Source organism: Wyeomyia smithii, chromosome 3 (assembly GCF_029784165.1).
Source record: "Wyeomyia smithii strain HCP4-BCI-WySm-NY-G18 chromosome 3, ASM2978416v1, whole genome shotgun sequence".
NCBI classification, from domain to species: Eukaryota; Metazoa; Arthropoda; class Insecta; order Diptera; family Culicidae; genus Wyeomyia; species Wyeomyia smithii.
The window spans coordinates 19161613-19183514 of NC_073696.1; the positions used below are offsets into that span (position 1 = coordinate 19161613).

Consider the following 21902-nt stretch of genomic DNA (forward strand, 5'->3'; position numbering starts at 1 on the left):
GCTGACGAGAGGCACCCACGAAGTTGGTGCCATTATCTGTATATACTTCAAGCGGAGCTCCGCGTCTAGCGATAAATCTCCGGAATGCCATTATGCAGGACTGACTCGACAAACTACTACACACTTCAAGGTGGATTGCGCGAATCGTTAGACAGGTGAAAAGACACACCCATCGTTTGACAGTGTTTCGACCGATTTTAACCTCGAGAGGCCCAAAATAGTCCACTCCAACGTAAGTGAATGGACGTATAAACGGAGTGAGTCGAATTTTCGGGAGCGGTGCCATTTGCGGAGAACTTGGAGCTGCCTTTTTTACCTTACAGTACTGACACAGACCGGCTACAGTCCGAATAGTAGTTCGCAGACGAGGAACAAAGTAACGTTGCCGAATTTCATTGTGAACTGTCTCGTCATTCCCATGAAGAAATTCACGATGATAATGATCTATTAGCAAAACCGTGACACGATGTTTTCTGGGAAGTATTGCTGGAAATCTAGCTGAATACGGGATGGTTGGAGCAGCTCCGGTTCGACTCCCAATCCGAACGACTTCATACTCATCGAGAAAGGGAACTAGTTTGTATATGCTACTAGCTTTTTCGACAGTGTTACCAGTACGCAGGTTTGCTATTTCGTCTGGATATGTTTGTGCTTGTACTTGACGAAGGATGGTCATCTCAGCCTTCTGAAGTTCCTCGCTTTGTAGAATCTCTGGCATACGTTGACCTTTCTTGAAGACTGTTACCGCCCGGTGTACGTAAGCCATTGCTCGAACCATACGCGACCATTTTGAGAAACGTTCTGGATCAAACAACTGTTCCACTATTTTGACGTTGTGTAGGTGTACAGCTCGCAATTCTTCAGACGTCGCTGTACTGTTTTTGAGCGGCTCTGGCCAGCGCTCTTCCGTGTCGTGTAGGAAATAGGAACCTTGAAACCACCGACTATTTGGATCGAAACATGGGCCTGAACCCCATTTTGTTGCTTCATCTGCTACATTTAGCTTCGACGGGATATGTCGCCACTCGTCCATACAACTAAGGGAGAGAATCTCTGCTACCCGGAACGCCACAAACTGGTGATAACGACGGCTATCAGAGCGTAGCCATGCGAGCACAGTTGCTGAGTCGGACCACAGGTACCTGCGTTGGATATTTAAAGATAAATCCGAGCACACATTTTGTGCTAGACGTGCGCCAATCATTGCTGCTTGAAGCTCTAGACGGGGAATTGAGAGTGGTTTTAGCGGAGCCACTTTCGTTTTAGCAGCTACTAATGCAGTTTTTATTTCATTTCCCATCCGAATTCTAAGGTATGCTACACAGGCATATGCTATTTCACTAGCATCCACTAGCACGTGCAGTTGTATGTCACTTGAAGCTGTCGAATCTGCACCGCCAAAGAAGCAACGTGGAACCCTCACTGAGCTTAGCTGATGAAGTAGCTCAATCCAACGGTACCACCGATCGCGCAAGTGTTCTGCTATCGGCTCGTCCCAGTTAGTTCCCGATCTCCAAACATCCTGCATCAGAACTTTTCCCTGTATGACATAGTGTGCGATCAGACCAAGTGGGTCAAACAGCTTCATGACGGTACGAAGAACTTGACGCTTAGTAGGCACCACTTTGGTGTCCACTAGCTCTCGAATTTCCGGCATACTAGTCGTGTCGAAGGTAAACGCATCAACGGATGGAATCCAGGTCATCCCAAGAACTCGTTCCGATTCTCCGTGACCATCCATCTTAAACGGTTTTGAGCGGTTTGCGTTAGACTCTCCTAGTCGAGAAAGTACTACAGGAGCGTTCGATAAGAATTTACCGATTTTAAATCCACCTGCTGCATGTATACTTTTCACCTTTTCTACCAGTTGCACTGCTTCGTCCACCGTATCAACGCTGTCCAAAAAATCATCAACGTAGTGGTTGTCAATTACAGCAGACGCCGCTCTCGGGTAAATGTTCTCGAACCGCCGTGCGTTGTAATTTTTAATATATTGGGCGGAACATGGGGAACAAGTCGCCCCAAACGTCGCAACGTCCATCACCCATATCTGCACGGCATCTTTGGGGTCATCTCTCCAGAGAAACCGTTGGAACTGTTTATCTTCATTGCGTATCCTGATTTGGTGAAACATTTCACATATGTCACCGCAGATGGCAATTTTCCTTTGCCTGAAACGAAGTAAAACGGCCGGCAACGAAGTAAGAAGATCTGGTCCTTTAAGAAGCATGTCGTTGAAAGATATTCCTCTGGTTTTCGCCGCGGCATCCCAGATGAGGCGTATTTTTTCAGGTTTCTTTGGGGTGGTTACTACACCTAGTGGTAGATACCAACTATGCGAAGGGTCTGTTGTCTCCAGTTCCACTTTGGTTGCTCGGTGTGCGTAATTTTTTCGTTCATAATCGGCGATTTGTTCCCTAACTTTTGTAGCCAGTACTGGTTCACGCGCTAGTCGTTTTTCTAGGCTATGGAATCGCTTTACTGCCATCGGAAGACTGTCTGGAAAACATGGGTTATCTGTTCGCCAAAGCAGCCCCGTTTCAAATTGATTTCCCTTCAGTACAGTCGTACTCTCTAAAATCTGCCACGCACGTTTGTCCACTTCTGCATCTAACTTTTTAGAAACTGAAGCTTCCTCAATCGCAAAAAAGCGCTTCATCGATTCGTGAAGCTTACTGTTGCTCATGGACTCTTCCGCATGGACGTGAAGTTGCTCGACGACGGTGTCCATCGGTGAGTTTCTGCCAAATAGGCACCAACCCAGTCTAGTCTTGGTAGCTATCGGGCCGCAACCGTCACCCTCGCGCACTTTGAGTGATGTCAGTAAGCGAGCGTGCTCTAAACCAATGATGATTTGGGGGCTCACGTTAGTGTAGCTTTCGATTGGAAGACCCCTCAAGTATGGAAAAACTTTGGAAAGATTGTTATAATCCAGTGTCTGGCTGGGTAGACCTAAATTCCGAACCGTTCTCACGTTCTCCAGTGCAAACGATGATTTCCACCCAGATCCACCTACTTTCAAGTGTACGCGCTCCGATTCCTTTTCGTGGCGATCTATTTTCCCTGTCCAGCTTAACCAGAGTGTTTCAGGTTTTCCCGAAAGCCCTAATTGTTTGGCTAACCCCGCTTCTAATAATGTCGAGGAAGAGCCATCATCGAGAAACGCGAAAGTTTTTATTTCAGTACCGTTTCCAAACAGCGTGACCGGGAGGTATCGAAAAAGTGTATAAGAAGCAGCGAAATGATGGTTCTGGTGAGCAACGGAACTATTGTTAGCCATACTAGTCCCAGCTTGCACTTCCAAAGCATTGCGAGAATAATGCAACAAGGGATGATGGCGAATACAACAACCGTCTATCCCACACTCTCGCTTCGACCGACATGCACCTTTCCAATGCGGTACCAAACAGGAGCGACAAAGCCTTTTTTGGTTAACAGCTTTCCACCGACCGTTTAGATCCAACGATTTAAATCCAAAACAAGCTAATATCAAATGTTTACTATCCCCACAGAAGCTACAGGTTTTGTCAGGTTTTCTCCCCTGATTTTCATCTACCTGCGTGACAGCCTCTACCGGTTCACCCGAATGCACGAAAAGTTTTTCATTGCGATTTTTCTCCTTTCTGGGGATATCAACTCGGGTATGTGATTCATCATTTGCCGTGAGATCCGTTGCAACATTGAATAAACCCTGCATGAATTCATTAAAGGTCACCAAGTTGACCTCGCCACGGGAAAGTTTGAAACACCCCCACTGCATTTGTAAAGATGTCGGTAATTTTTCAATCAACTCTTGAAGCAGGATTGGGTTTGATAGGTGGTTTGGTTGTTCGGCAATAATGACATGTTCAATTAAATTTTGTACGGCAAGTCCGTACTTAACGAGAGCTTTTAAATCGTTTCCCCTCAAAGGCGGAATATCCCGAACGTCTTTCAATAGAGAATTTATCAATAACTCCGGTCTCCCATACAATTTACGGAGAGTCTCTATGACATGTGGTACTGACGCCGGCATCAACAAGCGGCTACGCACCGACTCTCTCGCATGACCTTCCAGGCAACGTTGCAATCTAGCCATATTTTCGTCGTTGGAATAACCGCAAGCATTGGTAGAGTTTTTATAATTACTGTAGAACATGGGCCAATCCCGGGGATTTCCGGAAAACTTTGGCAAATCTCGCGACATAACTGAGCGAGCCGCCGCCTGCGCACTCGTTAATCCTACTGCTGGGATGGCGGATTGAATTTCCGATGTTGTTCGGACTGCAGAGACTATCGGCACCGTCGGCGTAGTATGGTTAAGAATAAGCCCAGAACTAGACTGTCCCATGTATGGGGACGTCATTATCGTTGTCGACGGGTATAATGGTTGGTTTACTGATTCCACCCAGGGAATAGTGCTCGGACAACTAAATGGAACAAGCGGGACGGGATGCGAATGACTGTGTGTTGAAATGGCACTGACTGGTGGCAAAAAGGACCGATTGGCTACACTATAAGCCAACATCGGAACGTTTGATCGCAAATAATCGGCAACCGTTACATTTGATTGTGTGGGAATATTCGGAATGATCTGTGTCGGGGCGGACTGCATGCTGTATGGAGTGGATCCGAAATTATGGCAACTCGTATTAGTCGTGGTGAAAACGTCATACGAGCTCGTAACGCTTGCAACAGCTGACGAATATACCGGCACGGTACTCAGATTTTGGATCTGCGACTGAGTTACTACCTTAGCGATACCACCGTTTGTTATTGATGAGATGACACCACTCTTATAGGGGATACTAACATTAGTTTGTACACTAGTCGGAACTAACAGCGGGGTAGAGGTTTTTTGTTCTGATTGACTCGTAAGTACCTTACTGATATCGTTCGAAAATTCTGTTTTCGGACCAGCTGATCCCGTGGTCGACCGCTGACAAGACGTAGTAGCTACTTCGCCACTATTTACTTTCGCCCCAGCTTCTCTCTCCAACCACTTCTGCAGCCTTTCCTGATTGGCCCTCGAACTGACACCGCTCCGACTGCAAGCAGCGTCGGTTCCTTCTTCCATCTCCATCAATAGAGAGAACTTACGTTTAAGATACTCTTCCTCTTCTTCGATCCGCTTACGTTGCAGATCGCGCTGCGCTTCCAAAAGGTTTAAGCTTAATTGTAGTCTAGCTTGCGACCTTTTACTACCTTTGCTTACAGATGACTCATTGAAGGATAAAACGGACTTAGTGTTGCTCCGTTGATCCTCAGCGCGGGCACTGCAACGACGACACATCCAGCTGCATTCTGGCTCAGCAATCGAGTCCGTAACTCCTGCACATTCATAGTGCTCCCAGCGCTCACATTTGTCACAGCACACCATATCATCGGCAGAATCGTTTCGTGTGCAACTCGCACAATTTCGTTGATTTTTCTGCTTTTCCCCTCCTAGAGACATCTTCGGTTGTACTTCGATTTTCCTCCTACTCAGAGATGAAAATCTTTGTAGAATGTTGTAACACGGCAGACGAAATAGACACTGTTTTTCAGTTGCTTACTAAGCAGCTACAAAGCTGTAATTTATTTATTCGTTTTAGTTAAGGGTAGGGTAAGTATTTTAATTTATTCTTACATTTTCAGTGTTCTCCCAACAATTCTAGGTTCCGGTCTACCGAAGGTTACAACGTCGACAATCTATAGGTGTACAGGTAAGTATTATTTTCTTTTTCAGGTTAACTTTCTTAGTGTTAGCGGTAAGTAGATTTTTTAACTAAATAAACGGTACCTGCTAATCTTCGCACTACCTAAAACTTTACTTGCGTAATAGCACTTTAATGAATTTAGCAAATATCAATGAGAAAAAAATACGGAGGGTAAATTGGTTTCGTAAGATTATAAATTTTATGTTAAGCACGTTGTCACTCTACCAACTCTAGACTATATCTTTTTCTACATATATCTCTCTTCATTTCCAACTCTGAACTTCTTCTCTCTTTCTTATCTCTCCACTATCGGAAGTTTCTAAGCTGTCAATCTCTTATCAGAGGTACGACGTGTTTCACTCCACTATGATGGCACTATGGGCCCAGTAACAATTGAAGACTGTCCGATCATTAAGAAATAAAAAAAGTTATAATTTGAAAAAATTAAATTATAACTTTTTTGTATTTTTTTTTTGGAACGACAAAATTATAATCTGAAGCTTCGCCAAAGACACTATGTCAATCAAACAATTTGTTTTGGCTGCAAACATATTTTTTATCGCCAATAGAGCGAATTTTGATGTTAAACGATGCGAAATACGGTCAGGTTTTTTACGCGGGTGATGCGTTCCTAATTTCTATGAATTCGTGTAAGAAAAAGACTAAAATAAGTTCAAAACATAACGTAAAAATCAGTCCCAAAACGTTTGAACTTTAACTAAATATGATTGTGGTCAGTCCAATGGCCAAAATGCAATATTATAAATTTGCAGTTTTACACCAAAAATAATGATATTTTTAAACTGATGCATGATTACTTCTTGATCAGTCTAAAATATCAGGATTATAACAAATCTTGATATTTTGTTACGAACATTTTGTATCAACTTGTGTTTTAAACATGGTCTCGTAAGTAGTTAAAATACTAAAATTCCTATCAAAATTGCTTACTGATTATTACAAATTATAGCAAGTTTTGTAAGGTTTTTGGCAGAAAAAGATCAGAATTAGTAAGAACGTACAATATTTTGTCAATTGCATAACAAATTGTGTTATAAATATGTTTAAAAAAAAACAAACTTTTGAATATTCAAGTATATGATAACAGAATTTGACTTAATTCGGTACATTTTATCATTCTGGCATATCAAGAATATCACAGGCTTTGTTATTATTATCAAGTTCAGATATAGTTCCGTTAACCGTTTGTTATAATCGTTTGATCGGGTTTTGTCCTAAAACGGAAAAGGTGATCGGAATGAGGTTGATATCTTGTACCGTATTTTGAGATATTGAAGAAAGCAACCCATCAAAAAAATCCTGACTCTACGGTTAAGTTTTATCCCACAGAGACTCGTTTCAAAATTCAAAAAAAAAAAAACAACTGAGTTATAAGTGGATATATCTTTGTAATTGAGATCAGAAACATCCTCCAAGGATGGTAAAAAAGAAATTTAAACTCCGACAACTTGCTGATAATATGTACACAATAGACTCAAAAAGGCTGGATCTTAATGGAAAGTTTTCGCTGATATGGTGAAGGTAATTTTAATTATTTCGAGTTGTGCCAGTACCGCTCGAAACCTACAAGACTTCGGTTGACTGCCTTCCTGGAGGCTGCTGAAGTTTTTAAATTTTTAACGTAGAGTATGCAAAGAAAAATGAAAATAGATTCTAAAACATATGGAAAGTGTCCATTGTTTTATGCTAAAATAAAATAGACGAACTTATATGAGACTAATTCATGATGTATCAGTAGTTGTTGTTGTGCTGCCTCCTGCGCCTGAAAACATGAATTGAAATAAGTTATTACAACAACATTGCAGCACTTGCGCAGACGTGTCGCTCCCTCCTACAACTATTCACTCCGAACAGATCATCCACACATTCACAAATCTACCACAGCGACAGACGTTATCGGTGAAAAGTGAAAAATATGAGCACCGAAAAACGACGATTCACTGGTCGAGCGAAACAAGAACTACCCAACACGGTTATAGACCATTTTACGAGACGTTTGAGATCTCAATTTGTGAATTTATTATTTGACAGTGTATAAACGTCATATATCGCTATAATAAAACGCATGAGGAATGTATAAAGATCATCAAAAAAACTGTAGGAAAAATCCCGATATTGCAATCCACACACGCGACATTTTCCTGTGCTGTCAATGCGTATTAAAATAGGGCATCGAATATTTTTTACTGGGTACGTGCTAGAATATCAACTCATTACAAAATCGAAACTATAATTAGTACTTATCTTACTGAACTTGGGGAGCTCCGTAGCCGTAAGGGTACAAAGTCCGCTCTGGTAAGCAGGTGGTCGTGGGTTCGAATCTTAGTAGAATCAGGCCATTTGGTTGTCAAAGTATTTTTAGCATGGGTTTATTCTCAAGCTTCCCACCACGTACCCTTCCTTCAATCTGGATTCTACAGCACCCCTGTTGACTCTCTTCCTAACAAAAATAAGTCACTATTATAATAAAACTGGTGTGAGTAACATATGAAAGTTCTCTCCAGGGAATTGTAACTAGCGATATTGTTAGGATGGACAGAGGCTCGGTATAGTAGAGCAGTAAACTTGAAACGGAAAGGCAATTACACACAAGCACTGATATGAATGATAGGCGTATCACTTACTTCAATAGTGTTACTGCCAATAATATGAAATGCGGAGTACAGAAAACACCTGGGCAATATCACAATAGATCTAACCTCTGGTCGCAGTGACGAGTCCACACACGGACCGGCGCCAACGGCTTTACTTCCTCATGCGATGGAAGGCGTGAAGATTTTTGGCCTCAGAAAATCTCCCGCTGTCGCCTAGGATTGAATCTAGACCAGTTGGGTTGGTTGTGAGTAAATCACGCCACTCCACAACCATCGACACCTATATCGGCGTTGGGATTCGAGAGCCCAGGCCACCAGCGTGGTTGGCGGAGATGTTACCAACTACGCATGAACACATGAAATGTAAATTCTCACTAGGCAGACAATTCACACGTGCTGACGATAGCCGTGCTGCCAGAACCTCGAAAAACGCACGTCTCAGTGAAAAAGTGTCACTAAGTGCTTACTGAGGAATTATTTGAGCGAGCTTCCTCAGCTAAAATATTTATTTCAAAGCAAGGAAAAATCAGCCTAATTATTTATACTGTGTTTAGTAGTTAAATAGGTTTCAAGGCCGAAAAGTGTTTTGAAGCATTTTGGGATGCATAAATTTAAAACTATTTGATTTAAAATGTTACATCTGTTTTAAGCTGGAAAAATGTCAATGTCTTACTTTTTGAAGAGTTAAGTCTTACGATGAAAAGTTCTGTTCTATCTCTCCATGTGGAACAAAACAATTCTCCCGAAGTGTTTGTGATTTTTTACCTTGTGCAAGCATTTTTTTGTGAAATTAATTTAATCTAATAAACGCAGTAATTAGATTTTTTATTATTTATCAGAGATTCGTAGGGTGTTTTGGAACCCTGGTAATCACCATTTTTTGCGTATATAGTTTGAAAGATATTCTGTTTGAATTTTAAAAGATCATATTCTATTTGAGTTCGTGTCGGGTCAGTGATCACAGCATGCTGTGTTAAACAGATGATTTAGTTCCAGTGCACAATGGTCCTGAAACCGAATTTAAGGGGAAATTTGAATCTAGGGCTCGATAGCCAAATTTCAAAGAAAATATTTCTTCTAAAAATTTGTTACATATAATAAGACGCTTATTGAAAAATTATCAGAAATTGTGGTGAGCCAAAAAATCGATGAAATCAAGTATCTGACCTTTTTATTTTTGTAGACTAAAGAAAAAGTTGTTCTACAATGTTATAGCTCCGGTAGTCCCCAAAAAGCACGTGAGTAAATATAAACTTGAAAAGTGATATAAAAATGGTAACAAAACACACAAAATGAGTTCATAGTGCTCCCAAAATGAAAATTCATTGAAGAACAAGACAGTAACTATTTTATAATGATTTTGCCATATTTTAAAGCTTTCGTTACTTAATAGGAATTTATACGCAACGACCCTGACTCGTATCGTTATACAATTATTAATGTATTTTTTTCCTTTTCCCCGAATCAACTGAAATTGCATATTATTTGAGCGGAACAGCAAATATATTAAAATATGCATTTTTTAGGTTGATAAAACAGAAAACCTTATTGCCATTAACCATACGATTGATCTTTTACTTTATAAGATTTACCTATACTAAACTTATTTGATGCCGCGCAAAATAATCTTCCAAATCGCGTTATTTCAAAAAATCGCGCAAAAATAATCCACGTTATTGCAAAAAATCGCGTAAAAAAGCCGCGTATGAAAAAATCGCATAAAAATAACCCATATCTCAATTCTACTCAAAGTTAGTAATGTTTTCCAAAAAGAAAAAAATCTCTCTTTATTTGTTTGTCGCTTTTTTTTTTGGGTGAACATAAAAAATATCTCTTGGTCTTATTTTAAAGGTCACATTTGTCTCAATATATGAGGAAAATTTTAAAAATATGTTATATTTTATATTTGAGTGAATTTAATTTGAAAACATGACAAAAATTATAATAATTCCATATAGTTTAACCCAAACAGATCGAAAATCGATAAACTGGTTCAAAAGTTATGAATTTTTGAAAATAAAATACATCGAGTAAAGCCGTTGTTTATGGTCACCCTATTTCAAAGCTGGTCGGGTTTGATTTTTCTCAGCGAATATTTGCAATCTTGAGCATAATTGAAGCACCAGATGACCTGTGTGTATGTGTGTTTACAATTCATCTCCCACTGGCCGGCAGTGCTTTTGTGGAAAAAACCTATCTGCATCTATTTCTATTATAAAGCTGATTAATACTTTATTTTTTTTTATATATTACATGATATAAAGATGCAAATATTTTTAGTCCTGGAGGTGACAGCTCTAGTGTTCATCCAACGACCCATTTCAAGAATACCTGGTAATACACGTACATTCCGAATTCGCCTTCATAAACACTAAGCCCCGCACGAATACCGTGTTATATCTATTGGACATAACGTTGTATTCACACTTCTAGACTAATTTACATTAGTGGCTCGTAATTAATAATGATTGATGTCTTTAATAGAGTTTAGAACTATCTTACCAACTTCTCCTTGAAGAAATTTTTCGCTTTTAGTGTACAGATTCGAATCTGCCCAACTTTGAGATGGCAGGTGATTTGTTTACCCGCCACCGAATGAATGGCGGTGGCGCTGTGAGCGTATAAAATTTTACTTCTTGGTCGATGAGTTTTGTGGCTGGTTCAAGTGATCCACAGAGAAAATAAAACAAACACTTCTTAAATATAACGATACTTATCCTGCGCGGAGCGGTCCGTTGATGCTCTTTTTCACTTTTCTAGATATCAGGGGATCCGGAACTTTGCGGTTTCACCAATTAATTCATTATTATTCTGCAGGAAACAGCCTTTATCACTAAAATTTTACGTTGAGGCAGAACGCGCACAACACTTACTTGGCCTTGTTGCCAGTCTTTTTTACAATTGAAGCACCAGATGACCTGTTCCAAAATAGGGTGACCATACAAAACGGTTTTATACGATGTATTTTATTTTCAAAAATTAACTTTTGGATCAAATGAATGGTAATCATTTCAAGTTTCAAGAGAAAAACCAAAAAAAAAAAATAAATCTGTGAGCTTTAATTTGCGAAAAAATAAATTATTATAATTTTTGTCAATTTATTTTTTTTTGTTAATTTACTTATACATTATAAAATACATAATAAGAAAAAATCTCCCATATATAGTGTCAAACGTGCTTTTTGAAATTGAGACCAAGAGATATTTGTTATGTTTGACCCAAACAGAACGACAAACATAGTAAAAAGGTAGGTACATTGTTTTTATGGAAAACCTTAATAATTAGTTTTTTATGGAAACATTGAGTAGAATTGGGATATTCACAAAATCCACATTGTAAATTGTTGTTCTTAAAAGGCCTTACAAGTCGTTCAAAGACAGTTTTGATGTGAAAATTTAGGTAAGAAAGTTGGAACGAAAAATTTTCTTTTTCAATCTAAATCAGTTATTTTCAAAGATAGAGAAAACTTTTTTCTCCAAAGTTACTTACAATTACCGGAGCTATAACATTGTGGAAAAACTTTTCCTTATATTTACAAACATAAAAATGTTAGATACTTGATTCCATCGAAAATTTGGCTCACCCAATTTTTGTAAATTTTGCAACAAGCGCTCTAACAACTTTGTAGGAGAAAGTTTTCTCTAGAATATTGCTATCGATCTCTAGATCCAAATTTCCCTTCTAAATTTGGTTTCTGCACCATTGTGCAGTGTTCAGTGAGTATCAGTAGTTTCAATATGTTAGTATTTCAATGTTGGCACTTGTCATGGTCGCCATATAGTAAATCTTCAAAGAGATTTATTTCCATCGTAGTATAGTTTGAGCTTCGTATTATTCTTTCAATTTTTTTCAAAAATATAAAATTTTCGTACTAGTAGTCGTTATTTAGTTAGCTTTGTAGACAGTCTGCTATGGGATTAGTAAAAAGTTTGCAGCTGCAGCTCTGTTGAGTGTCAAGGACGTCAGATTTTCGTTTTTCGTTTCGGTATTCTTCCGCCTTATTACTGTACATTCCATTTACTGCAAACCAAGTGAAACATTTCGCTCACTCGTAGTCACAGTAGCAAACTAAAAGCTGTTGACAAGAGGATCACATCATGACACTCCCGGGCTGAGGTGTGACTGACGTGGACGACCGACGACCGCTCGGTGCCACTTTGTGCATCCGTCTCGAATTGCTCGACTATTATTCAACTAAGTGTATTAATAAGGCAACAACATAATAGCCACAATAAATCACGTTTGCTCAGGTGGGAAGGGAGTTCCACCAGCTAGCGACCAGATTATCCTCGTTAACTCGGAGCTGCTTTGCAGGGCATTTTCATTACATAATTTGTGTGTGTGTACGGCTTGGATGAGGTAATAAAAAGCATAATCTTTTCCTCGGCCTCGGCCAGGGTGACACATTTCGTTCCTACGCGAGCACGTAGATGATGATGATGATGCTGCTGCTGATGTTGCCTACCTGGGCCTGGCCGATGCACGAGTGTCGTCACTCAGGAGAATAAAGAAAATACCGACAGACATGCATGCATTCCAGGCAGGCAAGCACAGGCAGGCAGGCAGGTGCCATCCTCATTACACATGACACTAATGGCTATCTCGTTACCCTTCGGTTCATTTTTTTTTTCTATGTACTTGTTCCTTTGCAGATCGTTGTAACTCTATCCTATACGCTTCACCGGGAAAACACGCAGAGTATCATCAACGGCCACATATTAGCATAGCGTATAGAAAACGGGATGCACCGGAGCGGTACCCTGATAGTGTGCACCCGCTAACGGCGACAGCGATTTGCGGCCGATTGAGGAATTGACTGCGCTACAGTGGCTTACCGGTTATGCGCTGTTAGCGGTAGATGCTGCCAACAACTCCGGCAAACGGACCGAATCGATGCGCCCTCGAAGGGCACTGCCAACGCAAGGCTAGGCGAAGCGAAACTTCGATCGGTCGGTGGAGGTGAGTGATATTTTAAATATTTTGTCATACCCTCTTAGGATCAACAAAAGTATATATTTCTCAACTCCGTTATTCCACTCCACTGTCGACAAGTTTTTCGCATTGTTAAACACAAATATTGCCCTACCATTCAAGAGCGCACATTTCGCATTGTATTGATAAGTACAAACATTCAATCAAGCTAAGTGCTGTTCAAATAGATTGATGTATGTACTTCACCTTTCTGTGCAGCAGCAGTGTTCGGTTACAACTCACCTTCCTCCCCCATGGGGCCATCTATTTGCAAACTGCCCTTCTTACCGGTTTCTCACTGACCGGGTTTTGTCGTAAAAACTTGTTTTTTTTTTGGCTTTCAATCCAACTGCTAATTATTTCGTCACTAAGCTGTTGTGACCATTAGAAAAACCCCGAAGCTGACAACCGAGAACAAACTCATGCCGCTCCCGTCGTTAGTCGTGAGAAATGTTTTGAACGCTCTAGTCAGTCGCAGGCTAATCTTAAACTTAATCGCAGACTTTAAAAAACACTCTAAGGTCATTCGGCCGTTTCCATCCAGAATTCAGCGGCATTGATTACAATAGCACGACTTAGCCTTTGCTGTGCACCAGTTGTTTGCTTTCATTTAAAATCGGTTAGCTAACTCGATTAGCAATTATTATTGCTAGCGAGCAGTAGAATGTCTGCAAGGTGCAGAATCAACAAGAGGTGCTGAATTGATAATGCATTGCGCGATATTTTTGGCGTGTAAACAGTCACGAAAAAACATCGCTGCTGAAATTGCCGACCGGAAAATTATGAGCTTTTTTGTTCTGCTGCCGCTTATCTAGATTTGTTCCGTTTACGCTGCGGAAAGACTAAGTGTGAAACCTATCAAGAAACTATTAAGCGAGTTTTGTTGTGTACCGTGTTTATTTTCCCTGAGATAATTTTTCGGTTACCAATTACAAACTGAAAAGAAGTAAGTGGTAGACATTACTCAATACATTACATTCATCTTATTGTCTTATCTTTCTTTTCTTCAATCATGATTATCTTTCGGAAATTTCTAATTTTACTGACATTTTTGATATTAATTACTTTTTAATTCATTATAACTTTCATAAAATTATTTTGATTTCTTTCTAAGTTCTTATATAATTTCTTCTTTCCTTTATGATGACATTTGAACCTGTTTGAGATTTCATAATTTTTATTTCTTTGACACTGCTTCTGAAATATATGAATTACTGCTACGCGCAACTGGTTGTTGGCTATTTGCCGAAGACGTAACAGGTCACTCTCGAGTATCACCGCCGTTAGTTGGCTTGGTTTTTCTTAGCTTATTTCTCGCTTAATACAAAAATTTTCTCCCAACAAGTAGCGTCTTCCATGTTACCTAAAGACCTAAAGATGAAAACTGTTACGGTGCCAGGAAAATGAAACCAACAATGACCCTTTACGGCAAATTAGGATAGCATGAACTATCCCAGTACAAATGCCAATTGAGCTTGAAGTGTTTAAAATTTATTGCCTTAAATAACGCATAAACAGGGCGACGATGCGCTAATTATCAACAAGCTCAAATTAACAAACCATGACAAACGAAAACAAAATTTTCAGCCTCAATTCCGTCAGCTCAGGTATTTTTTTTGCTAAAGATCGAATCAAAAGTGATTCACCAAATTATCACATCGTTTCGTGTGCAATGACTAACCGAAGGATGAGAACTGCGCGTTTTAACGATTCGTCACAGCCCCGGCAGCAGCTGAAGCCCCCAGATTTCGCTCTGGTTCGTCTGGTTGCCTGCCTGCCTGAGTAACTAACTGCGAAATGCGGCAATCTCGAAGAAATCATCGCACTGCGGGTTGCGCTATACACCAGCAGCAGCAGCAATGCTCCAGCAAATAGAGACGCAAAGCAAACAGAGCACGACACAGGGACTGTTTTACTTGCTTGCTGTTGGCCGCCGGTGGAAAACATAAAAGATCGTGATAATGAACTTGAAATCGCACACGATGCACGTACATGAGGACCATCACCGCACTCCAGGCTCGAGGGCCTCACCGTGGATGTGCTCCGGTAGAGTGAATAATTACGACACACTCTCCAAAACAGCGGCATCACACAGGAAAGGCGAAATTTTATCCGCAGAGGTTGAAAGACCTGTTGCGACAAATTTCTTGAAAAAAAAGCTGTTTCCCGGAAACTGCCAGCATGGGATGCGGGGAAAGTAGGCTCCGTGTTGGAGAGTATTAAGACAAAAAAAAATGAAAGTAGGATTTATGCGGAAAACGATGGTAGAAAGCGGATTCTGGAGAGACTTCCAGGAATAATAAAACACGTCCAACGGTTTATGAGCTACCATAAATGCTGAATGAAGATGATGATAATTTTCTGACAGGTGCGCGATTCATGTTTTAATCAAACGACTGTTGTGAACTTGCAGCAGCCGCAATTTGCATGCATAACTACCGTGCTGGATCGAAATCCGTACACCTAAGCACATGATAATCTTCGACGGTCAATATAAAATCAAGGAATCACATATTGCTTTAAACTGACATGTTTACTTATAGGTCTGCTTATATTTTATCACTATTTTCCAGAAAAAATCATGTTTGAATAGAACATGTTTTGAATCGAAATCCGTACACAGTTTTTTGTCTGAATCAAAACCCGTACACTTTTGAATCGAAATCCGCACACACGCGATATAGACTGGATCAAAGTCCATACAACAATAAATCAAACTCCGTATAGATGAAGAAGTACAAAAATGAACATCTTTTATTTATAATTTATCTTTAAATTACCGAATAAGTATATTTTGAGGATCAACTGGCTCCTAAAGTTTCACACGGTTTTCTAATTTTCGATATCAGCTGAAATAGTGCAATTTTCGTAGCGTTTCGTAGTAACCGGAACGCCGGAACCTCTCGAAGCTTCCCTGTACGACTTTCCCTTGCGCACCTCAGCCACAGCTCGTTTAAAATTGTTTGCCGTATATTTATACTTGTTTTCTTCCATTATATGCTGAAAACAAGAAGAAAGTTCAACAATATATGCATGATACACACGCTGTACGGATTTCATACGGAAGCAAATAAAAAGAATCAAAATCCGTACGGCAGAGTTTTTGTTGAATAAATACAACTTACACTATTTATTAGACAATATACAGCTCGAAAATGACAGACTTACCTTTTCAATAATTTTAAAAAGATTCATAGAGTAAAACACTTATATCCCACTTGAAAATCGTTTTTATCTGAAGAACGTTTCCTTAGTAAATTCTCTAACGATACAACGAAATGACAACTGAAACCGATACACGATTGATTTTTTATTTTTAATATTTTTATTTCATGGCCTACTGGTGCATAGTTTATTTTTACAGAAGGCCAACAACTCAACGGATATGTACATGTAACTATCATATGAATTTTCACTTTTATAATGCTTAAAACTGAAGAAAAACATCAAGGTGTACGGATTTCGATACTGTACGGGTTTCGATCCAGCACGGTAACTGTAATAAATTTAACATCACTCGGACTCGGATTCTAGCTGCTTTCCCATCCATACGCTCGGATCCGCGAGTGCACACAAAACGCCTAATTACGCGACAAGAAACTTTGATCATCGCAATTGTCGTTTTCCCACCCAAGTTGGGGCCTTTCGCTGCCACCGATTTTCTCATCGCACCTGCTCAAACGGTACGGTTCTGCACGTAATCACCAAGTGAGGCGCCAACTAATCACCCGATCCGAGACCGAGAAGCCTCACGATGTGCATTACAATATACCCGCTGCAGAACCACTCACTTTTCCTCCCGTCCATTCGTCCGTCCAGGGTGCAGTCTTTGTCAGGTTGTCATTCATCGTCGTCGGGTGAAATTCAAGACGACAAAGCCTTGCTATGTTTCTGCTGCCCGAGGCAAGCTAATTCTATTCTCAATACGAACTGAGGGTCTCGCTGTACGAGAAGGATGAGGAACAGACATTGACAAACGGGGCCTGAATTCAATTCCGAACAGGTGGTTGATTATTATCTGGCAGTGCTGTCAGGTGAGGTCGGGTAATTTGCAATTTCTCCCTAGCGATTGGTGATAAAGATATATGAACCTCTCGAGTTTCTGATAAGGACATAGCAACCACATATGAGTTGTGGTTATGGTAAAAGCGAAGCAAAGCCTTGGTGCTACATTCCGTATCGGAACTCGACCTTCTGTTTATTATACACAGACTTCGCAGCCAACTGTTAAGTGTACAGGACAATTGCGGGGCCAGCGCTACGATCCTACTGACACTAACAGTCTCTCCCGAGCCGAGATTCGAACCTACGCCGTGCTGGCTGGTTAGCTCGAGACCATCTGGGAGATTTTATTTTTTTGCTCTCAACAATCCCTAGTAATAAGAACCAGATAATGAGAAACTGATCGAGCCAATGTAACAGAAGCATAGGTTAACCGGAACGCGGTATCTCTAGTACTGACGAAATTAAAGTCAAGGCCGTGGCCGTTTTCGTTCTTAAGTTGTTATCGATTTGCTTAAGCATAACGGCATTCCATCCTTCCAGAAGGTCAAGTGCATCCGGAAGTCATCCAGTTTTGACTTCCTTTTTCCTCATATTTGGCTCCGAAAAGGTGAGAAAAAACAATACGTTCGTCGAACCAAGTTCTGGCATTTTGGAGATACAGGTGGAAAGGTTAGTTCGTGGCATGGGTATACAAAATCCTCGGTGCGCAAATCGATGGAGGTGACGAAGTGTCAAGTGTTTTAGACAGAGTAGACAGTGTGACTTTGCACTCGTATTAAAGTGAGTTTTAAAACTTGCTTGCACATCAATTCTCGGTTGCACGTAAACCCTACCCTAAACAGTGCAGTACACTTCAGCAAGATTTGAGTTTAAATCCTGCATAACAACAATTGCATAAAAATCGAATTTCGATGAAATTCGCGCCGCGTCTGCTGCAACAGTTTGTTGCATTGTCCTTTGAAAGTATAAATTCAATCTAAAAACAATACTCATCGCATCACATCATCGCCTGTATCGGTGAATACATGATGACCTGCAAGCATTGCATTGCTAAAACACTATTGGTATCTACTCACATTCGACACAGGTAGATTGGAATTTCCTCTTGGAATGATACAAAATTAGACTTAGTGAGATCCGCATGAGCAAAATCATTCCAAATCGCCTGGAAATACGCGAAAATTTATTCGACCATTTTTGATTAGAATGAAACTTTGCACACGTTTTTGACTTAGCAAACTGAGCATTTTTCGCAGATGGAGAGATTTTTTACACCCATGAGTTACATTCTAAAAGGGCGTATGCCTTTTGACATAGGTTTCATTGGAAGCATTGTAGCCCAGAAACCGTTGGTTGTATAGAAAAGCTGTCTGAGAATGAGTTGTAGGGAATTAAAAATGCACCATGCAAAAAATATACACTGTACAAAAAAATCAAAAATAAACATTAAATTGCAATTTAAAAAAAAAAGATTTGAATTTTTTTTTAATTTTTTTTTAAGAAACTTGCCATTATTACGCAATTTAAAAAAAAGACCTGGATGGAGAAATGAAAAATAATTTTTTATGGTGGATTAATTTATTTTATAAAAGTTCCAATTTAAACATTTTTCAAAATATTTGTATTCTGATGATTTTAAGAGATGCAGAGAGTCATTTTGAATCAAAAATCTCTTGGTGGCAAACATTCTAAAGGCATCGGTTTTCGAGTTATTTTGAATTTAAGCTCGAAAAATTATTAATATTTCGGAAAATACACGTTTTTTCTTTATTTGTCCATGGTTCTCCAGCAAAAACCATACGTTCGTTGGAACTCTTTTTTTTTAAATTGAAATTTAATGTATATTTTAAATTTTTTTTGGTCAAACAAATTTTTTTTTGTACAGTGTGTATTTTTTTATGGTGCATTTTTAATTCCCTACAACTCATTCTCAGACAGCTTTTCTATACAACCAACGGTTTCTGGGCTACAATGCTTCCAATGAAACCTATGTCAAAAGGCATACGCCCTTTTAGAATGTAACTCATGGGTGTAAAAAATCTCTCCATCTGTGAAAAATGCTCAGTTTGCTAACCCAAATACGTGTGCAAAGTTTCATTCCAATCAAAAATGGTCGATATTCGACCATAGGTCATTTGGCGCGATCTTGCTCGCATGCTTTTTTGCAATCATAGTGGTCTTTGTGTTTCGCTAATCCTGAGACATTCTCGGGACATAGCGTCATAATTTTTTGACGTAGGACTACGTCTCTTAGGAAGTTCGGCTACATACTCGGCTTCATAAGGACAGTGCTGATAAAAGTCATTTTCCCCAGCAAAATTCTTCGAAAACTACCGCCAATCATTTTCAATTTTCACTTCCAATGATCGCAGCACTCTTTCAGATACACTAGATTTTCGTCCTAGTAACGTGCTGTTATACTCAGATGAAATAGATCGCGCGCATCGTTCACGGTTACGGAATAAAATTTGACGACAAATCCAACCAAATGATTTTCACTTCAAAGCGAAAAAGAAAAACAAACAGTCCACTCAAACAAAATCAACCTCACCGAAACACTTTTTCACTGACACTGACCGATGCCTTGACAATCTTCGTTAACTGACAAACTGATTTTGTTGTCTTGCTTCCATCGCATGAAATATAATGAGGTGTTTTGACAGTTCACTTCCATGCAAAAAGCGGGAAGGGAGAACTCTGAAAGGATTGTAAAAAAATAACGTTTATGGATGCTTTTTTTCACTTTAACTCAAGAGTGTCAACAAATATCAACCCTGCATAGGGATGTAAAATGAGAATCGAAAACCGGAAAAAGTGAAAAATATGTCCAATTTCAATCGGTTAGCTAATGAATCGGTTAGTTTCCGTTGGATTTCCTTCGTTCTTGCGACAATAGATTGAAAAATTTTCTATGAATCCTCCTAAATGCAGAAAATTGTAATTTTATTATTAGTGAAAATTGTCAAGCCTTGTCAAAACGTAAAATTCAACCTCTGATTGGTCGTTATATGATTGCTTCATAAGCACGCTCGATAGAATTATAGACCTAGTAATTTGAAATGTGCTCTTATGGCCTATATAAAAACCTGTTTCTGCCGAAACCGCTCATATTAATTCTAGACAGCGACAACAGCAGTCCTCTCTTAGCAGCAGCAGCAGCAGTAGCAGTGCAGCGGATAGCGGCCACAGCTATGGCATGGCAACGGATAGTGCAGCACTTGCAGCGGGTCTCAGCATCGTTAGTAGCAGGGTCAGCTGACGCGGCGGCACTTCCTCTAGTAAAAGCTGCCTTTGTGCAGTAGTGGACAGTACGGCACTTTCTCTTATGAAAAGTTGCTGTATTTTGACAACACACAAATGTTTTGGAATGCTGGCATTCAAAATATATAAGCCGTCGAATTTTCAGTGTAAAAACAGCTTTGTGTTATCAGAAAAATGCCTTAATCCCCTTTGTTGGGGTAGCACACAGATACGATCAACATTATATCCGATATGAAAATGAATAACAACTGTTCTTATAAGGTCATCGAACAAATTATTTAAGATTTAATATTTTCTCGTTTTGCGATGAAGATAAAAATGTTATTCTAGTCTAAAATGTTATTCTTATCTAACTCGTTTGCGTTATATAGTGTTTGTTTCATTCCTGTTCAGTGATGTATGTGCAAATTGAAATTCGGTAGCACTTCAACTCCTCTCGTGCACAAAATTTTGAACATATTCGATACAAGTAATGCAAAAAACAACCTTATGTAGTTCTACGTCAACCTTGCGGTCGTGGTTTTGCTTACAACCCTTGTGTTTTTTTGATAAGGATCACAAAAACTGGAAAATGGATTAATTAAAACAATCATTTGCAAAGCAAAGCCTTGGTGCTACATTTCGTATCGGAACCTGACCTTCTGTTTATTATACACAGACTTCGCAGCCAACTGTTAAGTGTACAGGGCCATTGCGGGACTAGCACTACGATCCTACTGACACTAATAGTCTCTCCCGAGCCGAGACTCGAACCTACGACGACTGGTCTGTTAAGCCAGCATCGTATCTCGAGAACAGCTGGGAGAGTAGACAATCATTAAACTGTGCGAAAATCATCGAAAAAAACCCTCAGAAAACTCATTTATGAAACAGGTTAGACCAAATCAGTGAATATTCAATGATAGGATTAAGTAAACTGATCGGTCTACTGAACTGATTCTAAATAAAAATCCATTGAAAACATGCCGCCTAAAAAATGATTTTTCTAAAAAATCCGCGTGAAAAGCTGCGTAAATTTCGAAATTCGCATGGAAACGTGTAAAAAAACAAAAAAACAAACTTCGAAATCCACGAAAAAAGACGCGTAAAAAGACCCTAGTATGTTTAAATCATTATAAGATGTTTTAAATTTAAAATTAAGAAGATACTAAATCTGCCAGACGTTTTTTAAAGAATTGTTATGAATTCACCAAATGATTAAGAAAAATTGATAATCAAATTACCATACTGCTTCAGATCTAATTTCCTGCTGCATTTCCGTAAGGTTTTTTATAAGTTCATGTAAACCTATAAGCAACTGTATCAAGTAAGGAAACGGTAAAAAATTGTAGAATTTTCTGAAACATTTATTCGGGATTACGAAGCTGCTAAT

General features: G+C 39.5%; 2 protein-coding genes across 4 annotated transcripts in view; one reads left to right on the plus strand and one right to left on the minus strand.

Moving 5' to 3' along the window:
• The window catches only part of LOC129727444 (beta-1,4-glucuronyltransferase 1), a 207753-nt gene that overhangs the window by 155671 nt on the left and 30180 nt on the right, over window positions 1–21902 (plus strand). For all 3 annotated transcript variants that reach the window (XM_055685297.1, XM_055685296.1, XM_055685298.1), the window contains one exon: window positions 12946–13252. The gene's annotated coding sequence lies outside the window, so the exon portion shown is untranslated. The remainder of the gene's footprint in view (window positions 1–12945; window positions 13253–21902) is intronic.
• LOC129728164 (uncharacterized) lies at window positions 91–6048 on the minus strand. Its single transcript, XM_055686581.1, has 4 exons — window positions 5762–6048; window positions 5609–5670; window positions 170–5549; window positions 91–123 (listed from the first exon to the last, which is right to left on the minus strand). Exons 3-4 carry the CDS (start codon window positions 5432–5434, stop codon window positions 91–93), a joined length of 5298 nt encoding a protein of 1765 aa, XP_055542556.1. The 5' UTR covers window positions 5435–5549; window positions 5609–5670; window positions 5762–6048.